This window comes from Podarcis pityusensis, assembly GCF_964106645.2.
Source record: "Podarcis pityusensis genome assembly, chromosome: 11".
Lineage (NCBI taxonomy): Eukaryota > Metazoa > Chordata > Lepidosauria > Squamata > Lacertidae > Podarcis > Podarcis pityusensis.
Window position 1 is genome coordinate 52,592,579 of NC_138036.1, and position 23,826 is coordinate 52,616,404.

At 44.3% G+C, this 23,826-nt stretch overlaps 1 protein-coding gene across 1 annotated transcript; it reads right to left on the minus strand.

Annotated features, from left to right (window-relative positions):
• Positions 1 to 2,574: 2,574 nt before the first annotated feature.
• CKS2 (CDC28 protein kinase regulatory subunit 2) lies at positions 2,575 to 4,861 on the minus strand. Its single transcript, XM_080973321.1, has 3 exons — positions 4,666 to 4,861; positions 3,216 to 3,343; positions 2,575 to 3,000 (listed from the first exon to the last, which is right to left on the minus strand). Exons 1-3 carry the CDS (start codon positions 4,722 to 4,724, stop codon positions 2,948 to 2,950), a joined length of 240 nt encoding a protein of 79 aa, XP_080829447.1. The 5' UTR covers positions 4,725 to 4,861; the 3' UTR covers positions 2,575 to 2,947.
• Positions 4,862 to 23,826: the final 18,965 nt, after the last annotated feature.

A 23,826-nucleotide genomic window follows, 5' to 3' on the forward strand; every position in this document is an offset into this window, starting at 1 on the left:
CTCCTGAAAAGGAAGGGGAAATGTCTGTGCGTGTTATGGAGTGAATGTGTGGTCCCTGGAGCCGAAAAATCAGACAAAAATCAAATCGGGCTTCACGATTGCTGAAACGGAACAAAGAGCAGGGAAAGCCCCTCCCCTCCAGGCAAGCAGAGGGGAAAAGAGGAAGCAGCTGCTTTCCTGCATTCTGCCTCAGGGTCTTACTGCCCACCCGCTCTGTTTCGTTGCTGTGTTTGCTGAAACGGAACAAAGAGCAGGGAAAGCCCCTCCCCTCCAGGCAAGCAGAGGGGAAAAGAGGAAGTGGTTGCTTTCCTGCATTCTGCCTCAGGGTCTTACTGCCCACCCGCTCTGTTTCGTTGCTGTGTTTGCTGAAACGGAACAAAGAGCAGGGAAAGCCCCTCCCCTCCAGGCAAGCAGAGGGGAAAGCAGAGTGTCTGCTTTCCTCTCTGTGCTTCGGAGGGAACAATGTTTGTGAAGGGAAGAGAGATTACAGGTTCAGCTTAAAATTCTGATTTGACTTCCTGCTTTTTGTTTTTGGGGACACACAGCATTCAAATATGCTTTCTTCAATTTAAAAGGATGAAATCCTTAAACAGTGTTTTGCCTGTAAATTCATGCGATCTGGAAGATTACAGTGTCTGTACCTCTTAAGGGATGGCAAAGCTTAGGTTTCGCTGCTAAATAGTTCTTAATGCAGTTAAAATGCTTTCTTCTGTCAAGGCAATTAAAAAAAATAAATATCAGGCAGCCGGAAAACATGCAGATGGGGGAGAGAGAGAGAGAGCGAGCGCGCGCTGGCTGGCTTGTGTGGGTGGGTGGGGGGGAACTTTTGCCTTCCTTTCCTCACGTTATAGCCCTCTCCTGCATTCTTAGCCTTCTGTGTTTTTCCTTCCCTCCCCACTTAAAATGTGGTTACAAAGCATGGATCCACATGGATCCTCAGGATCTTTGCATTGGGTCAGCCAAAATTCACCATCAGAGCACATAGCATGTCCATGGCTACAGCCTGCCCCACCAAAATCACGCACCCACTGTTGCCTGGGGCTGCAATGGTGCAAAAACGTGGTTACAAAGCATGGATCCACAGGGATTCTCAGGATTTTTGCATTGGGTCACCCCAAATTCACCATCAGATCACATGTCTGTGGCCACAGCATGAAGCACAAAAATGATACGTCCACTGTTTCATTCAGAATATTTTTTCCCTTGTTTTCCTCCTCTAAAAACGATGTGCGTGTTATGGTCAGGTGCGTGTTATAGAGCGAAAAATACGGTAATTAATATATCCTTGCACAACTAAAAATACAATTCAATTGTCTCCAGAATATCTATTAATTTTGGTGATTACTGAATGATTTGAGAAGCAATGTGGATGTGGTCATTCTGAGAGCAAGCAAGGTACCTTGCAGAATGTGACATTGGTACAGAATTAAGCTTCCTAAGAATCTCTAATTTGTGGTAGCTCTTGTGGTTGAAGATAGACATTTGTGTCTGTGCAAAACACGCTCAGCTCATTGAAGTCAAAGTGATTCAACAAGATTTCCACCTTCCAACAACTAGCAAATCTGCTATATTGCCATAATTTATAGGGAAAAAATGGAATCGGAATTTTTCATATACAGAATATATTGATCTACATTTAAAAATAAAATAAAATGTTGTACATGAACAACAAGTAATCAAAGGGGAACATGCTCCAGGTAACTGCCATGTTTTAGCATCACATTAAATATTCCCTTTGCTGGGACCTATGAAAATAGACTCCAGGTTACAAGAGGCAATAAAACTCAGTCTATGAAGAGCTAACACTTTCAAAGGCTAACACTTTCAAAGGCTATGAAGGCTAACACTTTCAAAGAACTTTACTATTTCATTGAGAATGAACAGAAACTTCATGGAGAGCTGATAATGCAAATCAATACTGTCAAACTAAGCCACATTTATCTTTACCTACCGACTACAGCCATATTCAGGAGTGAATGACTTCTGACCACCCCAAGTAGGTAGCCACAATCTGTTTGCTGTGACCCTGCAGTAGTAAACATGCTAGGCAAATGCCTTTAGACAAGTCAGCAACCATCCCCTGAACTTCAACCTCTGGGGCAGGAAACTGGGGGTGTATTCTGCTATTCAGTGCAGTTTGACATGGGTAAAAGCATCTACCAAAGAATGAACTTGGACCTATTGCTATCCCCCCTCCTTTACAATTGCTTCCTATTTCCTATTATCCCAACCTGGCTCTGAATAAAAAGACACACTAGTGAAGAGAAGCCATGACCAGCTGCTACTGGAGAGAGGTGGGAACCAGGCAGCTCATCACAGGATCTTTCTTGAGCAGACCTGTACAGAGCTGGATGAGGGCAGTAGATCATTCTTATTCGTACTCACCTGAGCCATTAAGCCTGTTTTTTCCTTCTCTTGTAAAATGATTCTAGCAAACAAATTCTAGGTAAGTGATATAAATACTACAAACAAACCTCTATATTATTGTCATCAATTGTATTGCATTTTATAGAGTACCAATATATGGCTTTTATAATGTGGACAGTAGTAAACTAAAATCATGAAATGCATAGATTTAGCATTAAAAATATGTTTATTTCAGCAGCTGAAAAGCCACAGGATGAATTGCTTCAACAGTTGGAAGAAGCTTCATTACTAAGAATAAAAAGGCACAGATCTTTGAAGATTTTTATAATCAACACATTACATGAAAGTTGTGAACTTTATTGAACAAAACTGAAAAAAATCAAATAGGCACTTGTTAACTTGTTAAGTGAGAATTCAAGACCATAGCAGCCTACTTTGCATTTTACTGAGCTCTGTTGCTGTGAATAATACAGCTCATGCACAGGTAATGACTTGTTTGTATATTTTTCTTAAGTATTCACTGAATACTACCAACATATATACATTTATACATAAAGTTCCAGAAGCTTAGAGAGGCTGTTCATTTCTGCTGGCCTTTTGGAAGTGGTCTTCTAAATAGAAGGATGTGTGGTTCTGTAAAGAGAAAAAAAGGAAGTTTGTTTATAAGTCTGTGGCCAGACATCCCACTTAATGGCCGATAATACAGGGTTTTCAGTAAACACTTTCTGTCTAGCCCTTGCTACTTAATGTATGAAATGACTTTGTCCCTCTCCCACATCAAGACATCCTAAAAGCTTTACAGAAAGTATTTCTGGAATAGCTTGTTAGGTAGAAATGTCCTTTTTTACCTGGTTCATGAATCATGTAGTGGACCCAGCCAAGGCTTTGCTGAACACCAAGTCTTCTCCATTCTTCTTCAGTCATTAGATGAGTTTTTGGTACTTGCTTTGACAGCTCTCTTGGCAACATCACATGCCTGCCAGGGACAGAAAACACACCAAGTCACATTTATACAGCCACAATTAGTTCTGTACAACTTGTAAAGAAGCTTTATGTCAGACTCCATAGCATTTGTGAACTGCTTGAACATTTAAGTTTCAGGCTGGACCTCTGCCTGTGATTTTTGATTACTTGTACATAATAGCCTAAGTTGAAGGAACGGCACTGTAGGTGTTCTTTCATATCTACTTTAGATTTTTAATTCCTTTTAGAGAAACCCGACAGCTTGCTATGCAACAAGAAAACTCAGGATCAGGCAGCTTGTAAACTTCCATTTGCTTCTTGCAAGCTGCAAGAAACAAAAGTCTGGCTCTCCCACTACTGGGCAATAAATCTTTTATGTGACTTTTATGGTGTTATCTGCAGGCACTTGCAAGTGCCCCTATTTTCCAGGGACATTCCCAGATTTTCAGAAGCTGTCCCAGAATGCCCTGCTTTTCCTTAGGATGTCCCTATTTTCATCGCAGAAATGTTGGCAGGTATGGAGTGAAGCAACCCCAGAGCCAAGGAACTGGACAATCTTTAGAAGATATCAGAAGGCAGCCCTGTATAGGTTAAGTTTTTTTTAAAAAAATGCTTAATATTCTCTTTTGTTATATAGCCTGTTGAAAACCGCCAAGAGTGGCTGGGGCAACCGGGTCGGATGGGCAGGGTATAAATAATAAAATTATTATTATTATGGAATGGAACGTCCCTATTTTCGTCAGAGAAATGCTGGGAGGCTATGCCACTAGCAAGACTGCCCGTTAGCAAAACAGCAAAGTCAACGTTGCAAAGGCCCAAAGCTAACATACGGAAACGAGCCTATTGAAATGGCCATGTCGGCCCGAGAGACCGTGACCCAAACCCCCTCCCCCTAAGCTCATCGGCGGCGGATTTTGGCCCAGCAAATTACCACGGGGCTAAAATGGAGCCGGGCGGCGGGATAGGGAGCTGGGTTCGAATCACGCGCACGCCGCAACAGGCGCTTCCCTCCGCGGCGCCAGCCCTTCCCCAAAGGGCCTGTGAAGAGCGGGCAGGCGCAACGGCCTCCTCCGGCCTCGCCCCGCGCCGTCCTTTAACCCGAGGCCGTTTCCACACCCGGCGGGAAAGGAGGAGGGAGAAAAACAGGCCCGCCGTTTTCTGTTTCCTCCCCCTCTCCTGAGGTACTGGGAAGGCAGCCTGGGCGGGAAGAAAGGAGGGAAAGCGGAGGGCGGCGAGGGACGCCATGAAAGAGCGGCGGGCCCAGCGGCAGCCTCGTCAGGCGAAGGGGCAGGAAGAGGCCCGCCGCCCCGGGACCCCCCCCCCGGCCTCCCTCACCGGTACTCGTAGTTCTCGTCGAAGTACTTGTCCGAATAGTAGATCTGTTTGTGGGCCATGACGAAGACGGCGATGATGGCGGCGACCACGGGCGCCTCACGGAAACCGCCCCCTTCCTCTCTCTCTCTCTCCCTCTCTCCTCCTTCTCCCACCTCAAGCAGCGGCGGCGACGGCGGCAGCGCTAAACTAACTCGCCCCTTAAAGCCAGCCCACCCGCCCGCCCGGACTCGATTTGAATCCCTCAGCTCGACGCTGATTGGGCGGCCGAGGGCTAATCGGGGCGCGCGCTGCCCGCGTGACTGTCGCGGGCCTGTGGGGATTCGGTTCCACGCCCCGCCCCGCCCCGCCCCGCCCCCCCCTCTCTCTGTCTCCTCCCCGGAAGGCCGCCGCGAACTGCGCGTGCGCGCCCACACTCTCCTCGTCTGGGCGAGTTCCGTGTTTAACTTGGGTGGGAGTTTGAGTTTCTTCCCCTCGAGCCCCCCCCCCATTGCGCGCCGCCGCGGGAGCGCGCTTGGGTAGTTTCCCCTGTCTGTCCTCCGCCTGGAAGGGGTTGTATTCCTGGCTACCTCCTTGCAGAGCGAGCGAGGTGCTGCTGGAAGGAATTTATTTTATTTTATTTTAATTTATTTTGTTTCGACTATGGCAGACCAACACGGCTACCTACCTATACAGTAATGCGTTCATGAAATTTGGGTGGGTTTTTCGGCATCCTTTTCCGTTGGAATTGCAAACAGCGCAGAGCTCTCTGCTTACTCTGGAGTAAGCCCGCTTTGAATTCACGGAAGCAAACTCCCACCGGGTATTATGGCAACCTATATCGCTCCTGGCCGTGTGCAAAGTTTGCTAAACCAGTGCTTTAATTTTCTGTGCAGTTTTGCATATATGATCTCTCCCCACTCCAAACTATTTCTAAACTGGAGGCAGCGGCTCTTGCACAACTAGGATGGAAGTAATTTGCATTTGGTGTGTCATGGATTTAAAGCATTCCCCCCACCCCGTCCTGCTTTGCTGTAAATATTCCCATATAAAGACAGTCCCTCCTTGCTGGTATGCAATCTGAAATATATGGCACAAAGGGGAAAGAGAGTAAGGAAGGGAGAAGGGGGAAGGGGAAACTTGTCCCTTGCTGAAAAGACAAGGAGAGCAGACAGCAATTGCACACAAATCACTGGGAGTTGCTTTATGTATAGACTGAAGTTTGTTCCCAAATCCCACTTTCTTATTTGCAGTTTCTAGTTCTCAGTAAAACATTTTTAAAAATTCTTCCAGGCCTTTGAACTTCCGAGCTTCAATGTATTACTGTTATTTTTTAAACAGACTTCTGGATCTTCTGCTTGTTTTGTTTTTTAAAGGGTGCTTGATTGATCTTGAATTACTCTACGAGCCCCAGTGTGTTCACGACTGGTCCACGGGCCCCATTTGTCTGTGACATGACCTCAAGCAAAGTGCCTCCTTCACTCACACTAGAAACAATATAAATAGGGATTTAAATTGTCCATAAAAGCCTTTGAAGCATCCTAAATACTATATCTACCAGACCACCTGATAGTCGCTTATAGATGCTGATGTCTCATTCAAAGATTCACCTGTGTGCAGAAATGCATTCACCTCATTATGCACATTGGAGAAACAAAAAGAAACAGGTCAGTTAGACATACTCCAAACTAAGGGAGCAGCAAGAAAAACGTCTGTGAGTGTAAAGTAAGTCCCTCCCCACACAATGTTAGGAAATAACTGGAGAATACCAGTTAATCCTGAAGTTCCACATGTGTGTGGAAAGTGCAAAACAAAAACGGTTGACTGCCTGAATTCAAAAAGTATGCAGGACTTGACTCACTCTCTAGCCAAAAAAGAAATAGGCACAATGTTTGCAAAGTGGCAAATATAGGCTGTTAGACCAGGCAGAGGGCCTTCTTGGTAGTGGCACCCGCCCTGTGGAACGCCCTCCCACCAGATGTCAAAGAGAACAGCAACTACCAGACTTTTAGAAGACATCTGAAGGCAGCCCTGTTAAGGGAAACTTTTAATGTTTAATAGATTATTGTATTTTAATATTCTGTTGGAAACCGCCCAGAGTGGCTGGGGAAACCCAGCCAGATTGGCGGGGTATAAATAATAAAGTATTATTATTATTATTATTATTATTATTATTAACAATAAAGTATTATTATTATTATTATTATTATTATCATCATCATCTCAGTATTAAGTGCTGTCAGTGTGGTTCCCCTCTAACCATCCCGGAGTGAATGGACTACAATGTCAAGTAAGTTTAAAAGCTTTACTTACAGTAATCAGAGGTCTCAGTTGCGTAGCCCTTGGGCTAAAAATGGTTCACCACCCGTGCCTTACATTCATGCCCTTTGAGCGGCACTTCTCTAGGCTTAAGCCTGTGTAGGGAAGTCCCTCGTTCAAACCTTTCTTCTGTCACAAACTCACCAGGACGCCATGCCAGAGGGAGGAAATAGTGTTCCCGACAGAACATCTAAGCAAACCAGTCCAGAAGAGCCCTCTCTAGCATTACAAACAATGAACTTCCAGAGAGTACAATAAATATGTTTATTAGTCTTTAAGGTGGCAAAAGGCCATTTAGCCAATGGGTTGGAATCTGCTTTCTCAACTACTAGCCCCTTCTCAAAATGAGACATGGTGTGCTTATCTATTTGTCAGGGTGTTGTATTTCCAAAGGTCTTCTTATCTTGTCTGAGCATTGTTTGCATCTGATTGGTGTTGTGTTTACAGTACTTCCAATGCCTTAGTGTCACTGACTTGATAATAAATGTAAAGTAATTTCCAGGACATTAGCCATGTCATTCTTCTGCAAAGAAAAACAACAAACAGTGTTGCAGCACCTTGAAGATTAATTTATTCTGACATAATGGCTTTCATGATCTATCACTTGTGGATTGAAACATATATATGTATTTAGCACGTTATATGTGTAAATTGGCTTACCAATGCCAGAATGTCTGTGCCATTGTTGTTTAAGCCGGAAGTGCAACTGAACTGAATACATATCCCTCACCTGTGCTCATCTAACCTGCCCTTCATCTTCCTTTCAGAAATTGGTTCCTGGTCCAATATACATCGCCTGGGAGTCTTCAGATAAAGCAAGGCCCATAAATATTTGGAAAGCAGTCATTGTTGACCTGTTCTGTACTGGAGCTGGTAATTTGGAATTTAGAGTATTTTCCCCTTAGTAACTACTTTCCTTTTATTAATGCAGAATTTGATGGCAGAATAGTGTGGTATTCAATTTTTCCTAAATCTGTTTTTTTTTTTTTTTTAAGATTACCTATTGCAGTTTCAGACTCTGGCTGTGTACACACCATGCATTTAAAGCCCACAAGGTCCCCTAAAGAATGCTGGAAACAGTAGTTCACCCCAGCACTCTTAACAAACTACAATTCCCAGGATTCTTTGGGGGGAAGACATGTGCTTTAAGTGTATTGTGTGCTTGCAGTCACAGTTAAGTAATGCAATGACACCTTCCTATGAATCTTGAAATGTTATATCCCCAGGATTAACATCAAGGGCCCAATAAGCCTTGTGTATTCATCTGAACCAGTCATTTGTATGTAAAAGATTATATTCATAATTTTCTAGTTACAGTGGTGTAAGTCTTCCCATAATTGTTAAATGTAGAGCATGATGGCTGTGCAGAAGATCACCTAAACAGAAAGAGGAAAACAAAACAAAGGTCCTAACTCAAAAGAAAGGTTCAGCACTCGCCTTTGAAAGCATTATTCACTGTGCAAAAAACAAACAAACTCAAAACCAACCAAAATGTTTGTCTTTTTTCAGGTCTATGAATGGTTTGGGTTCAACGTCTTACATTCTGTTTAGATTTTGTAATTTATATATTTTTCAAATGAGGAGGTAGATGAAAGGGAACAGATGGTACCAAGGTTGGCGATTATTCCAACAGCTTCAAACTGGCTTTCTGTAACGATGCTGCGTGAAACTTCCAAAAGATTGAATTTGTGTAAAACTAAGCAAATACGTTTGGTCCCAGCGCCTGCCAACCTAGCAGTTCAAAAGCACCCCCGGGTGCAAGTAGATAAATAGGGACCGCTTACCAGCGGGAAGGTAAACGGCGTTCCGTGTGCTGCGCTGGCTCGCCAGATGCAGCTTGTCACGCTGGCCACGTGACCCGGAAGTGTCTGCGGACAGCGCTGGCTCCCGGCCTATAGAGTGAGATGAGTGCACAACCCTAGAGTCTGGCAAGACTGGCCCGTACGGGCAGGGGTACCTTTACCTTTACCTTTTTAAGCAAATACTATATAAATAGACTACCATACTTATGTGCAGTATACTCTTTGCTATTACTTTCTCATCATGTAACATTGAAAAATACCACTGGAGGGCTCACTGATCCCATTTTACAACGCCTGGTTGTAGGGCAATATAGCTAACAATCTGCCCGTGTGCAGCTCAGTCCTGTACATGTTTACTTAGGCTGCAGTCTTATGCACATTTGCATGAAAGCAGGTTCCATTGAATTCACTGGGGTTTAACTTCTGCATAGACATATATATAGGACTGTACTGTTAGAAGTACTGCTAGGTTCATAGGATTCCAGAGAACTGCAGCCTTAGGAAATAATTACTGCATTTACTTGAATGTTTCTTCCTCTGCATTCAGACAGGCTCCGGACGAGACCGATAGCGGGTCCAATGGTCAAGAACGTTTTATTCCCTGAAGGAGAACCACTTGAAAATGATTTACAGATGGTATTTAACTCCGAGTAGACTTGCTAAGGGACGCGGGTAGCGCTGTGGGTTAAACCACAGAGCCTAGGACTTGCCGATCAGAAGGTCAGTGGTTCGAATCCCCACAATGGGGTGAGCTCCCATTGCTCGGTCCCTGCTCCTGCCAACCTAGCAGTTCGAAAGCACGTCAAAGTGCAAGTATATAAATAGGTACCGCTCCGGTGGGAAGGTAAACGGCGTTTCCGTGCACTGCTCTGGTTCGCCAGAAGCGGCTTAGTAATGCTGACCCGGAAGCTGTACCCGGCCATTAAAGCAAGAGGAGCATTGCAACCCCAGAGTCGTCCGCGATTGGCCCTAATGGTCAGGGGTCCCTTTACCTTTACCTTTACCTTTACCTTTACCTTTACCATTAGCATAAGCTGAGCATTGGATAGTTTCCTTAAACACATATACAGTGGTATCTCGGGTTACATACGCTTCAGGTTACAAACTCCGCTAACCCAGAAATAGTACCTCGGGTTAAGAACTTCGCTTCAGGATGAGAACAGAAATCGCACGGCAGTGGCGCGGCAGCAGCGGGAGGCCCCATTAGCTAAAGTGGTGCTTCAGGCTAAGAACAGTTTCAGGTTAAGAACGGACCTTCGGAACGAATTAAGTACGTAACCAGAGGTACCACTGTAAAACAAAGTCTGACCCCTCATTTCCTTCTGTCATTTGTTTTTCCACTGGCTTAATTTCGGCTTGTCCTTTTCTCGTACTCTTTAGGTGACCTGTCCTCAGGTCAGCCACCCGCCTCACAAGGCTGTTGTGAGATATCCCATGTACAGTTCCTTGGCGGAAATGTCGGGACATGAGCTCCAATATGTCGGGATATGAGCTCCAATATGTGATGTGTTTGAAAGATGCACAGGTTCAGCAAACCTCTAGGGCAGCCTTTTCCAACCTTGGAGTCCCCAGATGTGTAGGACTACAACTCCCATCATCCACAGCCAGTACAACCAGTGGCCAGGGATGATGGGAATTGTAGTCCAACAACATCTGAGGACCCAAACGTGGGAAAACAGCTCTACAAGAAAGGGAGTTTGCAGTTGTGAGGCAGCCTCTGAGAACATCTCTCGACGTGCCTCACTGCATGCAGACGGTACGCTTAAGAAGATGTTCTCAGTTAATCCTCATGTTTACGATAGCAGAGAGGACAGGACCCACAGTATGTTGGGTTGAAGCTGCTAATAACCAGTGCAGAAAGTGGAGAGCTGGCGTAAATTGCTCCTGATGACTCATGCTTGTCAGGAGGTGGGCTACTGCATGAGCTTCTGGTTGCACGTAGAAAACGAACATTGCTTTACTATGAAAAACATGAAGCTTTTTTTGTGTGGGGGGGGAGGGTCAGATCCAGAGGTATGCCATTTTCCTGTTTCCAACTTTCCCTATCTCTTTGTCGTTATCCAGCGGGAGGGTGTCATTTTGGGGTGGGGTTGATTTTGTATTACTTTAGATTTGAAATATATCTAAGAACGATACAGCACTCTTTTCGGTTTCAAAATAAAATAGGTTTATAGTTTGTAGAGCAGATTTAGATGCCCAGAAGCTGGAGTTTCCCATTCCTACTACACAGTTCTGTCTCATTTACACATGACTAGCATTACTTAAAAAGAGTAGATAAATCACACAGAGGTGCCACTGGTGACAGAAAAAAAGGCTAATTTCTTCATATTTAAAAGGATGGCTTTGGATTCTAAGTCTGCATGATGAGAACTTGTTTCATGGCTGCCTCATACAGGAGAGGGGGGGAGTTGGAACCTGGGAGTTTGGGACAGAAAACCCCCCCACAAGGTTGAGTTTCCCCTGCCTGTCTGTTAATCTCAACTTTGCCCTCTTCTGACTGGAGGCATGCAACGTTGCTTATACCCAACACACTCATCAAGGTAAAAGGTAAAGGTAAAGGACCCCTGGATGGTTAAGTCCAGTCAAAGGCGACTATGGGGTTTCAGGCCGAGGGAGTTAGCGTTTGTCCACAGACAGCTTTCCGGGTCATGTGGCTAGCAGGACTAAACCGCTTCTGGTGCAATGGAACACTGTGATGGAAACCAGAGCGCACAGAAATGGTGTTTACCTTACCGCTGCAGCGGTACCTATTTATCTACTTGCACTGGTGTGCTTTCGAACTGCTAGGTTGGCAGGAGCTGGGACAGAGCAACGGGAGTTCACTCCATCGTGGGGATTCGAACTGCTGACCTTCCGATCAGCAAGCCCAAGAGGCTCAGTGGTTTAGACCACATTGTCACCCAGCATCGAGAGCAAAATTTGAACGTTGTAACCTTACTGAAAGCTGCTAAGCCAATGAAACAGAGCTAATATCCACAAATGCAGTGCGAAAGACATACAGTCACACAGACAGAAGGCAGACAAGATTCGAGTTATCCCAACCAATACCTCTCATGATAAGCCATGCTGAAGCAACTCTCATCATCACTAACCCACAGGGAGAATGGAAGGGGAACACCTACAATGCCATCTGAAACCTCCCACCCACAGGCCCACGTTGCTATGGCGACGTTGCTAGCCCACTCACATCAAGGCAGCAGTAGCATCACCTTGGGCGAGACAGGATGTTAAAGTGGGCGGGGAGCACAATGAGCATTTATCTTCTCGTGCAGGAGAAAGAAACTCTCGGATGCGCTTCTCGCCCCAAGGTTTCCATTCGCGGAGACACCCAAAGTAAACGCACATTAAAACAACAACAACAACAGAGGAGTAGCCATGTTAAGACTTTTGCACCGAAGAATTGTGTGACACTGCAAAAGATCAACACATTTATTATGGCTGAAGCTTTGGCAGGCCATAAGACTCTTAGGTGTTGTTCTTCGCACACAAAGAAGGCACACAGCGACCACGGTATAAATAGGAAGTACAGTGGTACCTCGGGTTAAGAACATAATTCGTTCCAGAGGTCCGTTCTTAACCTGAAACTGTTCTTAACCTGAGGTACCACTTTAGCTAATGGGGCCTCCCGCTGCCGCTGCGCGATTTCTGTTCTCATCCTGAAGCAAAGTTCTTAACTCGAGGTACTATTTCTGGGTTAGCAGAGTCTGTAACCTGAAGCATCTGTAACCCGAAGTACCACTTTACAAAGTGCTAGCTGATGCATCTTAATGTACAAGACAGCCCTAGATGTGAGCTCTCAGCCTCTCACCCCCGAAAATGGATCTCGTATCCTGATTGCCAGAGGTTTTTTGTTCCTTAATGAGTGCTTTGATAGATCCAGCTTGTGCTTGTCGTGTAACCGTTGTCCTGTATAAATTGCAGAGCATATTTTTCTCTATTGCTTCCTGCTTCACGGCTATTGAAGAGACCGGAGTTGACTTGGTGTCAGTCAAAAAGTAATGCTCAAAATAAAATCCTTTCACACAGTGCTATTCTTCTAGGAAAAAGGGTGCCAGAACTCACCATGAAAGCAACGAACTTTCAAAAATGTGATTTGCCTCAGTCCATTCTACACTCTCAGAACCCTGCCATCTTAGGACCGGATTTCATGTCATATGCACACAGAAGTAGCATGGCAGGACCCCCCCCCCCCCCAGAGTTGGAAGAGATCCCGAGTGCCATCTAGTCCAACCCCCTGCAATGCAGGAATCTCAACTATAGCATCCATGACAGATGACCAACTTCTGCTTCAAAGGACGGAGAGTCCATCACCGACTGAGGGAGTCTGTTCTACTGTTGAACAGCTCTTAACATCAGAAAGTTCTTCGTGAAGGAATATGCTTTCTTGTAACTTGAAACTATTGGTTTGGGTCCTACCCTCCAGAATAGGAGAAAGCAAGCTTGCCCCTTCTTCCGTGCCACAGCCCTCGAGATATTTGAAGCTGGCTATCATATCTCTTCTTGGTTTCCTCTTATCCAGGCTAAACATACCCAGCTCTTTCAACCGTTCCTCATAAGGCTTGCTTTCCAGGCCCTTGATCACCTTGGTCGGCCTCCTCTGCACATGTTTCAGCTTGTCAATACTCTTCTTAAATTGTGGTGTCCAGAACTGGACACAGTATTCCAGATGTCATCTGACCAAGGCAAAATAGAGCAGCACTGTTAATTATAATTATTATTCTTTTGCTGATGCAGTTTAAAGAGCATAAGCTTTTTTTGCTGCTGCATCACACTGTTGGCTCATGGTAAGCTTGCAGTTTACTAGATCCTTTCCACAACGTACCACTGGCAAGCCAGGTGTCTCTCATCTTATATTTGTGCAGCTGGTTATTTTCGCCTAAGTGTAGAACCTTACATTTGTCCCTATTGAAATTCATTTTGTTAGTTTAGGCCCAGTTTTCCAATCTGTTAAGGTCATTTTAAATCCCAGTTCTGTCTTCTGCGGCATTAGCTGTCCCTTCCAGTTTGGTGTCACCTGCAAATTTGATGAGCACTCCCTCGATTCCTTCACATAAGTTGTTTATAAAGATGTTGAACGACAACAGGCCCAGGACAGAACTCTGCAGCACCCCACTTGTCGCTGTTTTCTTGAGTGATGAGGAAACATTAGGAAGCACTTTTTGGGTTTGGTCAGTCTGCCAGCTACAAATCCACCTAATAGTTAACTCATGCAGTCCACATGTTCCCAGCTTCCTTGCAATATCATGGGGGACCTTGTCACAAGTCTTACTGAACTCAAGATGCACATGCGTGCAGCAAGCACTGACCCAATCAATCAGAGTTACATGAGAGGCTCACATTTCTTTGCACTACTGGGGGAATATTTGGGTAAGGTTTGTTTGCTTTTGCAGAATATTGCTCCTCTGAAAATGATCCAACACTTCAGGAGACTGGGAAAGGGAAAAAGAGATTAAGGGCACATATTGATATAGGAATGTATTAGATAAAATGTAAAGAAATATACAATAATAAGAGTATTCATTTGTAAAAAAAAAATATACAACAAGATTGACAGGAAGTCCATAGTGTTGGTACAAATATTCTTTATATCTTTGTTTTTTCTTTTCTTTCTTTTCCTCCTTTTTTCTTTCTTTAGGTACATTAATTTGGTATATAAACTTTGTATACATGTTGGAAATTATATTATAATATGCCCTGTAATGTAATATGATAATGTATATGTTATGTAGTGTAGTTTCACCCTGGGCCAACAGGGGGATACTGTATATAGTTTTCACTCAGGTCTGTAGATAGTTTTCACTCAGGTCCGCGTCTGTTATTTTAGGCGGGAACTCTGGGCTGTTGTGGTTACAATGTTGACAGCCGGCTGCCTATAAATACAGGCCGGCTGAGCTGTTCGCAGTCAGTTCTATTCCAGCTTACCATAATAAAGAGCTACTTGAAGAAATCGCTGTGCCGGCTGCTATGTCAACCCACGACTTAACAGTATACATATGTGATATAAGAACGTTAATAAAAATAAAGGAAAAGGGGGGGAAAGAGAGAGAGAAAGTTCCCCCCAGAAATTTGGGTTTGCTTAATGTTGAACAAAACTCTATTGTTAGTTCATATCGGTGGATGAAGGAAGCATCGGTTTCAGAGAGGAGAGTCGAGAGGACTAGGAGCCAAACCCATTGCTTTCTCAAACAATAGCATTCTAGGAACAATGGTTTTGCTCAGGGCCGGATTTAGGTTTGATGAGGCCCTAAGCAACTGAAGGTAAGGGGCCCTTTATATGTCCAGCTGTCCTTTGTCAACAACAAATTGTCGCTCTTTTTTGTGTTGATTGATATATGCTATATGATAATTTATGGGCTAATAGGTATCTAAAGCCATTTGCACATAACAAATAGGAGCCTACAAAACACTTGCTGTATGTAGGTTTTATTTTATTTGTTTTTTATCTTATATTTTGGAAATGTACATCCAGGTTTTTTTCCTTTTAATTTTTTGCCCCCCCCCCCAAAAAAGTGGGGCCCTAAGCTATAGGTTGTTTAGCTTATATGTAAATCCGGCACTGGTTGTGCCCCCAAGTTCACAGGTGGTGACAACTGAGAAGGCCATTTCACCAATGCAAGAAACTGAGTGTGAGAGTCTGGGTTGTAGCAGAGATGAAATAGCTTGACTTCCATTGTTAGAAATAAAAAGCTTATAAGCTATTATTGTACTTGGAATGACGTTTAATTAGAAAGCCTGCCTTGGAGCATGCTGATCAAGGGAAAGAAGATGTGGTTGTGTAGCAAAAATGGCACATCTACCAGGGGATTTTGAAAAGAAGACAACCTATTTAACATGGGGAGTTACTTTCTGCTGCAAGAAAGAGATGACTTTGTTTGAAATGGTAAGTTACCGGTACATTGCCAAAGGTTTCGTTTTCCCACAAGGAAGCCCTTTAAGATGGCTGTAGCTGAAGCATTGCTACAAATACTAATACCATTTCGGCTTTGGTTATTCAGTGCTGATGAGCATTTGCTTATCTTTGTGGCGAATTGTTCCACAGGTAAATGGCACCTGTCTGAACTCTTCTTTTGCTCATTTTCGAACAGGGAGGGGGGAAAAAATACTGTTTATCATCACAGTTTTGAGCTTTGAATTGAACTGAAATTAATTGAATTCATTGAATTTTTAGTTTTAAGTGAATTAATTCAAATGAACATTCATTGTGATTTAGAAAGCTCTATGCTACGACTCTCTCTCTCTCTGTGTGTATAGATAGATAGACAGATCGATAGATAGACCAATAGATAGGGGGGCAGGAAAGAGGTGAGGACCTCAACAGGTGTGAGTAAACGGTTTATTATGAAGCAGTGCTGCACAACAAACTCAAGGAAGAATGCTGCGTAGCTAACCTAAAGCACTTCAAGGCCTTCTGTCACAATATTTCTCCTTCCTTCCCTCTGTGTGTGTCCCTCTCTTCCCAACTGCCTCATGATGCATGCTGCTTTGAAGGCTCCTGATGGGATTATACCCAAAAGTGGGAAGTAAATTTAAAACGAGCTAATATGAGGCGCAGGAAACAGGAGAGAGAGAAAAGGAGGCTTTGGTTGTTTATATGCAGACCTGTCATTTCAGTCTCTGTACAGTCATACCTCTTGTTACGTTTGCTTCAGGTTAAATCTTTTCAGGTTGCGTCCCGCAGCGACCCAGAAGTACAGTGGTACTGAAACACCAGAGTGGTGACAGAAAAAGAAATTTCTGCCAATTACAGTGGTACCTCGGGTTAAGAACTTAATTCGTTCTGGAGGTCTGTTCTTAACCTGAAACTGTTCTTAACCTAAAGCACCACTTTAGGAGCTAATGGAGCCTCCTGCTGCCACTGTGCCGCCGCCGCACGATTTCTGTTCTCATCCTGAAGTAAAGTTCCTAACCCGAGGTACTATTTCTGGGTTAGCGGCATAGCTGTCAAGCGTCCCTTATTTGGAGGGACAGTCCCTTATCCCAGCGCCATGTCCCGCTGCTGTCCCTTATTGATGGATGTCCCTTAAATTTCCCGGGTTTCAAAGGAAGCAGCTCCTCTCCCTCCCTCCCTGCCGGCCAGGGAGGAGGAAGGCTCCAACTGTGTCCCTCTCACCAGCCTCGGCCCCCGGGGACCCCTCCCCGCCGGGACTGGTGGGAGCCTCGGGCCCTTCAGCCACCATCCTCCTCACGGCTACCGAACTGAGCGTCTCTGCCTGGGGCCTCCCCTCTGCACGTCACCGCCGCTCCCGCCCCCGCTAGGCCATGCTGCGGCTGTGCCGCCGAAGGACCCAAATGAGATGGGCAGCCTGACATGGCCTATGAATTGCTGAGGAGCCTTGAGAGGAGAGCGAGGGCAACCATAGAGAAAGCAGTTCAGAGAAAGGAGGAAGAGGAGGAGGCGGAGGCGCGGGCAGGTGTTCCAAGGGCTACAAGGGAAGGACCGCAAGTGCTTCTCCCATAGATTTGTAGTGGTAGACTAGCATAGATGGTCTGATCTGCGGGTTTACTTCAGGCGCTATTTCCGGCCCCCCCTTCCTCCCGCCCCATCTGATGGAATTGAGAGCAGCAGATGGAGCATGAGAGAAAAGATACAGAAGTGCAGTAGCATCTTCGTAGCTTGGACTTCGTTTTGCGCGAAAAGCGGTTGTTGCTTTTAGTTATTTAATTGCAGTGTTTCATTGGCTGGTGTTTTGAGCAGCAGCCTCTGGAAACGAAGGGCTAAAAACCGGCGCTGCTCTCTAAAATTATCTGGTCCCTTTTAACTGGTTGACTAAAATCCCTTATTTTGGCTGCTGGTCCCTTATTTTCAAGGCTGCTGGTCCCTTATTTTCAAATCTGTAAGTTGACAGCTATGGTTAGCGGAGTCTGTAACCTGAAGTTTCTGTAACCTGAAGCGTAAATAACCCAAGGTACCACTGTACTGGAAAGGGTTACTTCCGGGTTTCGCCGCATGCACAGATGCTCAAAATGACGTCACACGCATGTGCAGAAGCGGTGAATCGCAACCCACACACGTGGGTTGCGTTCTGCTCATGTTGCAAACAGGGCTCCGGAATGGAACCCGTTCACAACCAGAGGTACCACTGTATTGTATTTGAATGTAATGGAGTTCATTTTATATTATTGCCAGCTGATGAAGAATGATCATTGAAACAGTTCATTATCCTGGAAGAACTGTTCTGTCTTCTGCTGTGCTCAGAGCATCCTATTGCGACGTTGGGAGCACCCATTACCTCAAATTTGTAGGATATTGACTGTGGAAAGGCATTCTGCCCCCATTTCAGTGATCTTTGACAGCAACTTACCACTCCTACCATTCCTGTTCATGGAACATTTCTTTGATTCTTATTAATTTTGTGACTCCATGCACATATCTTCTGCTTCTTTCTTTTTACAGCTTTCTCAGAGTTTGGAATGGCGGGGGAGGACTCCTGAACCAACAATACATGTTTTCTGCAAGAGCTTGTCTCAGGCATAAGGTGCACGTTGACAGCGCAGCGTTTTGTTCTTCTGCCCGGAACGTCGCGTTGGATACAGTTCGGATTCTTTCCTCTCTGCCTCCTTTTGTGCGTTTCCCAGCTCCGCTCTGGATGCGGCAGCTTCTCTCGCCCATTGTAGTTCAGGTCACGTAGCAGTGAATGAACCAGATTGCATGAATAATGTGCTCTTTATTCCCTGATTGGATAAGAATGAATGCCTTCCACACCTACGTACATCCAATCTCCACTGCTTCCTGTGTGCCTGTTCTTCCTGAAGCTTTAATTATTTATCCTGGGAGAGAAGTTGACAGTTACAAGTAGTCACGACTCACCAGATTAACCCTCCAAGCGCCGGGCTTCGTTTTCATACCAAGCGGGCTGAAAAAAGAAAGATTCAAATGCTAGCCGGTCTAAGTGGCAGACCGTCTTACTGGAAAGGACGCCATCCTAAAATGATAGCGCCCCCCTTTTTCCCTTTTAACGAGATCTAACCCGCCCGCCTTTGATGACATGCAAATTAAGTTAATATTCTTGCTGGTTTTAATTTGTAGACTCTGGACACGGATATGGATAGAATGTAATTAATAAGGATTTTGAAGAGTGAAGGGGAATTTGACGGTTCGTCCCCTGCATCAAGTCAAACTCTGTGTTTCCCTCAGGAGAGATTGGCTTACTCTCTTCCTGTTAAGAAGCAATCAGGATGCAAGGCTATAAGCAATGCATTATTTTTTTCTGGGGGTACGCAGTGGTACACATACCCCTAAATATTTTGTGAATCTTAAGTATGGCCTCATTGAGGGGCAGTATTTCAATATGAGTATGAAAATAAGAGTACAGTGGTACTTTGGGTTACATACACTTCAGGTTAAATACGCTTCAGGTTACACACTCTGCTAACCCAGAAATAGTGCTTCAGGTTAAGAACTTTGCTTCAGGATGAGAACAGAAATTGTGCTCTGGCGGCGTGGCAGCAGTGGGAGGCCCCATTAGCTAAAGTGGTGCTTCAGGTTAAGAACAGTTTCAGGTTAAGAACGGACCTCCAGAACGAATTCAGTACTTAACCTGAGGTACCACTGTACCCCTAAACCAGGGGTAGTCAACCTTTTTATACCTACTGCCCACTAATGCATCTTTCTTGATGGTGAAATTTCCTTACCGCCCACCAGGATTTCGCTTGCGCCGTAGAACCCCCTACCGCCCACCTACAATCCTGAAACGCCCACTAGTGGGCGGTAGGGACCAGGATGACAACCCATGCCTTAAACATTTTTAAAGGAAAAGAAAGCACTGGATATAAATGATGCAGAAAACGAGTTGAAAATGGGTTTGAAGAACGATTGCAGTTCTGGAACCTTTTATCACATGGCAAGGATGCATAATTGAATTTTGGGACTAAATTAGCCTTGGGCACTCTGATGACCTATATCTAGAGCAGGATGGAAACAGTGCAACTCAGTCACTCCCCAGCTGCCCAGAAGGCAGAAAAGGCTGCCCCTTAGAGCGGCAGGGGCATTTCTTTTCCTTCCTGTGCATCATCATAATTATTATTATTATTATTATTATTATTATTTGTACCCCGCCCATCTGGCTGGGTTTCCCCAGCCACTCTGGGCAGCTTCTACCAAAGACCAAAAATACACTAAGATGTCACACATTAAAAACTTCCCTGAACAGGGCTGCCTGAACGGGCACCATACATTTTAAAGAAACCTTGGAAGTGAAAGGTAAACTACACTTCTCAGGATCCTTTGGGGGAAGTCATGTGCTTTAAATGTCCTTTAAATTTACGGTGCACATGCAGCCCTAGGAGCTACAGGCTCTTCTGTTTTCTTTCTTGAACCCTGAAATGGTACAAAAGTGTGTCACAGAGAGAGGCTGATAAAATGTATGTTGAGTCTCAGCGTGTTCCACAGGCCGGTGTACCTCACACAGGATACAAAGCATAGGAAGTACAACTCGCTTGTGCTTCTCGTTTTGGAGCTGCCACGTGAATGGCAAAGCTCTTTTTCAAGCCTCCGGGCCATTGTGACAGCCATTGCCTTAAAATGGAGCACGTGCATTCATTGCTGGTGCGATGGTTTATTTCCCAGGAACTGGAATCGGAGCATGAGCATATACCTCAGCAAGGCTTCGCAGCCATTGACAACGGCTTGCAAGGCCAGATCTAAGGATTCTGTTCCGCATTTGTGCTGCAGTTTTTGCTAATCTGTCCGTTTAGAGGAGCAACTTCCCAAGCCAGATAAGGCAGCGATGTGTGTATCGGGCCCACCCATAGCAACAAAATTGCCATGGATACAGTGCATATAAAGGGGGAGGCTGCAAGGCTGCTTTATTGTAATACAGAAGTCTGAATTAGTGAAACAAGAGAAAGGCAACGTTGTCTTCCCATCCTCTTCTTGCTTCTTGCTGTTGCGGTAGCCTAAGAACTGTTCGGTGTCTTCTCGTCCAATGAGAATAAACCCAAACGTCCAGCGTGGAGAAATCTGAATGCTGCGAGCCCATTCATGAATTTGTTTTCTCAGGAATGCTTTGAATCAGAACACCCAACAGCAACAGCTTTTTCTCCTGATGCCGATGGCGGCTCTGATTCGCCTTTGGAAATTCACATGGCTGTGCATGTGTGTCAGATGAAATGTGCTGTGCGTGGGCAGAAAGGAATAGTCACATCAAAATGACTGCGGGCTTGCGTTCACTTTATTTTAAAATATAATAATAATAATAATAATAATAATAATAATAATAATAAATGTTGCTAAATGCTTAAAAGTCAGGAGTCCTCAATGATGGTCAACACTCATTTCCCACCTCACAGAACTCACCAGAAGTTCATGTGAACTCTGTTTTTCCAGTGCTCAGGAGGCTCAGGTGGATAGTTCAGCTCTTATTAAGGCATAGAGAAAAATCGATTTTTGAAATGTTCAGTAGTGGTCCACTGTGATGTGCAGATCAATTTTTGGTAACCTACAAGGATCCGGGTAGACAGAATTAGAGCTTCATAGTGACATTTCTCCATTTCCTTGTTCTTTCCCTTTTGCCAGGGAAGTCTGCATCCTCATTCATCGATAACCACCTTTACCATCCTCTCAAATGGCACTGTTTATTCATTTTCAAAGCGCTTTCCAGTATTGTGTTCACAGGTGTCCTACGAGGCAGGTGGCTGCCATTTCCTCTTTTACAGATGGAAAACCAAAGCTGAGCAGAATGTCATTTGCCCAAGGCCACATATTGAATCTATGGTGCTGTCAACATGGAAACTGAACCTAGTTCTTCCACAGACAAGTTTGGCTTCTTGATCTTTTGGACCACTGTTCCTTCTGTTATGGTTGCCAATTTTTTTCCTTACTGGTATTAACTTTAGTGTAATTGCGGAGAGCTATGGTTTTCCCAGTAGTGATGTATGGACCATAAAGGAGGCTGATCGCCAAAGAATTGATGCTTTTGAATTATGGTGCTAGAGGAGACTCTTGAGAGTCCCATGGACTGCAAGAAGATCAAACCTATCCATTCTGAAGGAAATCAGCCCTGAGTGCTCACTGGAAGGACAGATCGTGAAGCTGAGGCTCCAATACTTTGGCCACCTCATGAGAAGAGAAGACTCCCTGGAAAAGACCCTGATGTTGGGAAAGATGGAGGGCACAAGGAGAAGGGGACGGCAGAGAATGAGATGGTTGGATAGTGTTCTCGAAGCTACCAGCATGAGTTTGACCAAACTCTGGGAGGCAGTGGAAGACAGGAGTGCCTGGCGTGCTCTGGTCCGGTCCATGGGGTCATGAAGAGTCGGAAATGACTAAACAACAACAACAACAATTTTTTGAGAGGCATCTAGGCCTTAGAGCAGGCGTGGGGAATATATGGCCCTCCAGATGTTTGCTGAACTACAACTCTCATCAGCCACAGCAAGCATGGCCAACAGCCAGGGATGATGGGAGTTGTAGTTCAGCAGCATATGGAAGGCCAAAGGTTGCACACATCTGCATTATAGAGTTGTCATGTACCAATCTTAATGGAGGGGGGGGGATGATTACAGGAAAACTGCCTGGGTCTTTAACAGCTTCATAAAAGGCAAAAATTGAATGGCAGAGATATTTTGCCCCCATTAAGAGAGGCAGCACATTTTAACCATATAGAGGCCATGATGGATTAATTTTCTCCGAAGTTCTGTAATCTGCCTTGCAAAAAAAGGGTGGGCGTGTGCCTAGCCCAATCTTTCTCTGGACTACAAAGGACCCACCATAAAAAACCCGCTCTCTGTAAAATATTTCATTTTTGTGTGTGTTATGTCTGTGTAAGGCAGATAGGCATTGGGTAATCTTAGTCTTGGTTGGAGGGGTGATTGTATCCTGTTCAAAGGCTCCAGAAAGAGTGGATCCTGTCCATGCCCAGACGGGGGCTAGGGCCATACCACTCCTCCAGTGGGGACCACTTGCATGTCAAGACCCCAAGCCCCATGCCCCATGAAGAATAATGATACATGTACACAGTATATTAGGTTAATGGTTAATGGGCAAAATTTTGGCCACAACTTTATTGGTTACAGAATGTGAGCAGTGTTGGCTTAGGCATTGGAAATTGAACAGACTGTATCTTACTCCTGCAGGGAGTCCTGTAAGGGTAAACCACCAATAGGGGGAGCCCCGCTGATGCACATTGACTCGAGTTTCCCCATGGTTCCTGATATAATAATAATAATTTATAATAATAATTTATTATTTATAACCCGCTCAGTTTAAGTTGCTATTCTTCTTTAGTTGCTCATTTTCCATTTCGGGGATAACAAAACGCAGGCCGCCATAGTGGCATACATAAATAACCTTTTTTGACACCTGGGAATTTCCATCTGAATTATCCCCAACGAAAAGAACTGGTGTTTGTTTGTTTTTGTTTTTTGTTTTGGAAAGGTGCTTTTAATCTCTCCCCCAATTCATTATAAATTATTTCCCAATACACTGTTACCTTTTTACAGGTCCACTACATATGAAAGAACGTACCCTCATCGCATCTCCAGTACTTATCTGATTCAGTCTTATACATCTTAGCAACTCTACTCAGAGTTAAATACCATCTGTAAATCATTTTCAAGTACAGTGGTACCTCGGGTTAAGAACTTAATTCATTCCACAGGTCTGTTCTTAACCTGAAACTGTTCTTAACCTGAAGCACCATTTTAGGTAATGGGGCCTCCCGCTGCTGCTGCGCCGCAGGAGCACGATTTCTGTTCTCACCCTGAAGCAAAGTTCTTAACCCGAGGTACTATTTCTGGGTTATTTTTTTTATTTTTTTTAATAATATTTATTAATAATTTCAAAATTACAAAAAAAGGACAAAATAAAGAACAACACTACAATATAAAAAAAAGAGAAAAACACAGAACATAAAAACCAATACAGCAAAATAAAAAAGAAGGGGGGAAAAAAGACACAAATCCCAAATTGCATATCTATAATTTCCATTTGCTTGTTTCATTGACCTCCTCACACCTCCCTTTTTGTATTCTAGTTTAATTAATTATTTCAGCAAATTCTTTCCATCTTTCTCAATTTTTGTTAAAAAATATATCTTAACAATTTAACCTAATAATTAACTCAACA

What these genes read in the sequence shown, in the direction of transcription:
- CKS2 (XM_080973321.1), bottom strand. Translation starts at nt 4,724, where the DNA reads ATGGCCCACAAACAGATCTACTATTCGGACAAGTACTTCGACGAGAAC. An exon ending in GACGAGAACTACGAGTACCG is followed by an intron (nt 3,344 to 4,665) that starts GTGAGGGAGGCC and finishes TGTCCCTGGCAG; the next exon opens with GCATGTGATGTTGCCAAGAG. An exon ending in CTACATGATTCATGAACCAG is followed by an intron (nt 3,001 to 3,215) that starts GTAAAAAAGGAC and finishes TTCTCTTTACAG; the next exon opens with AACCACACATCCTTCTATTT.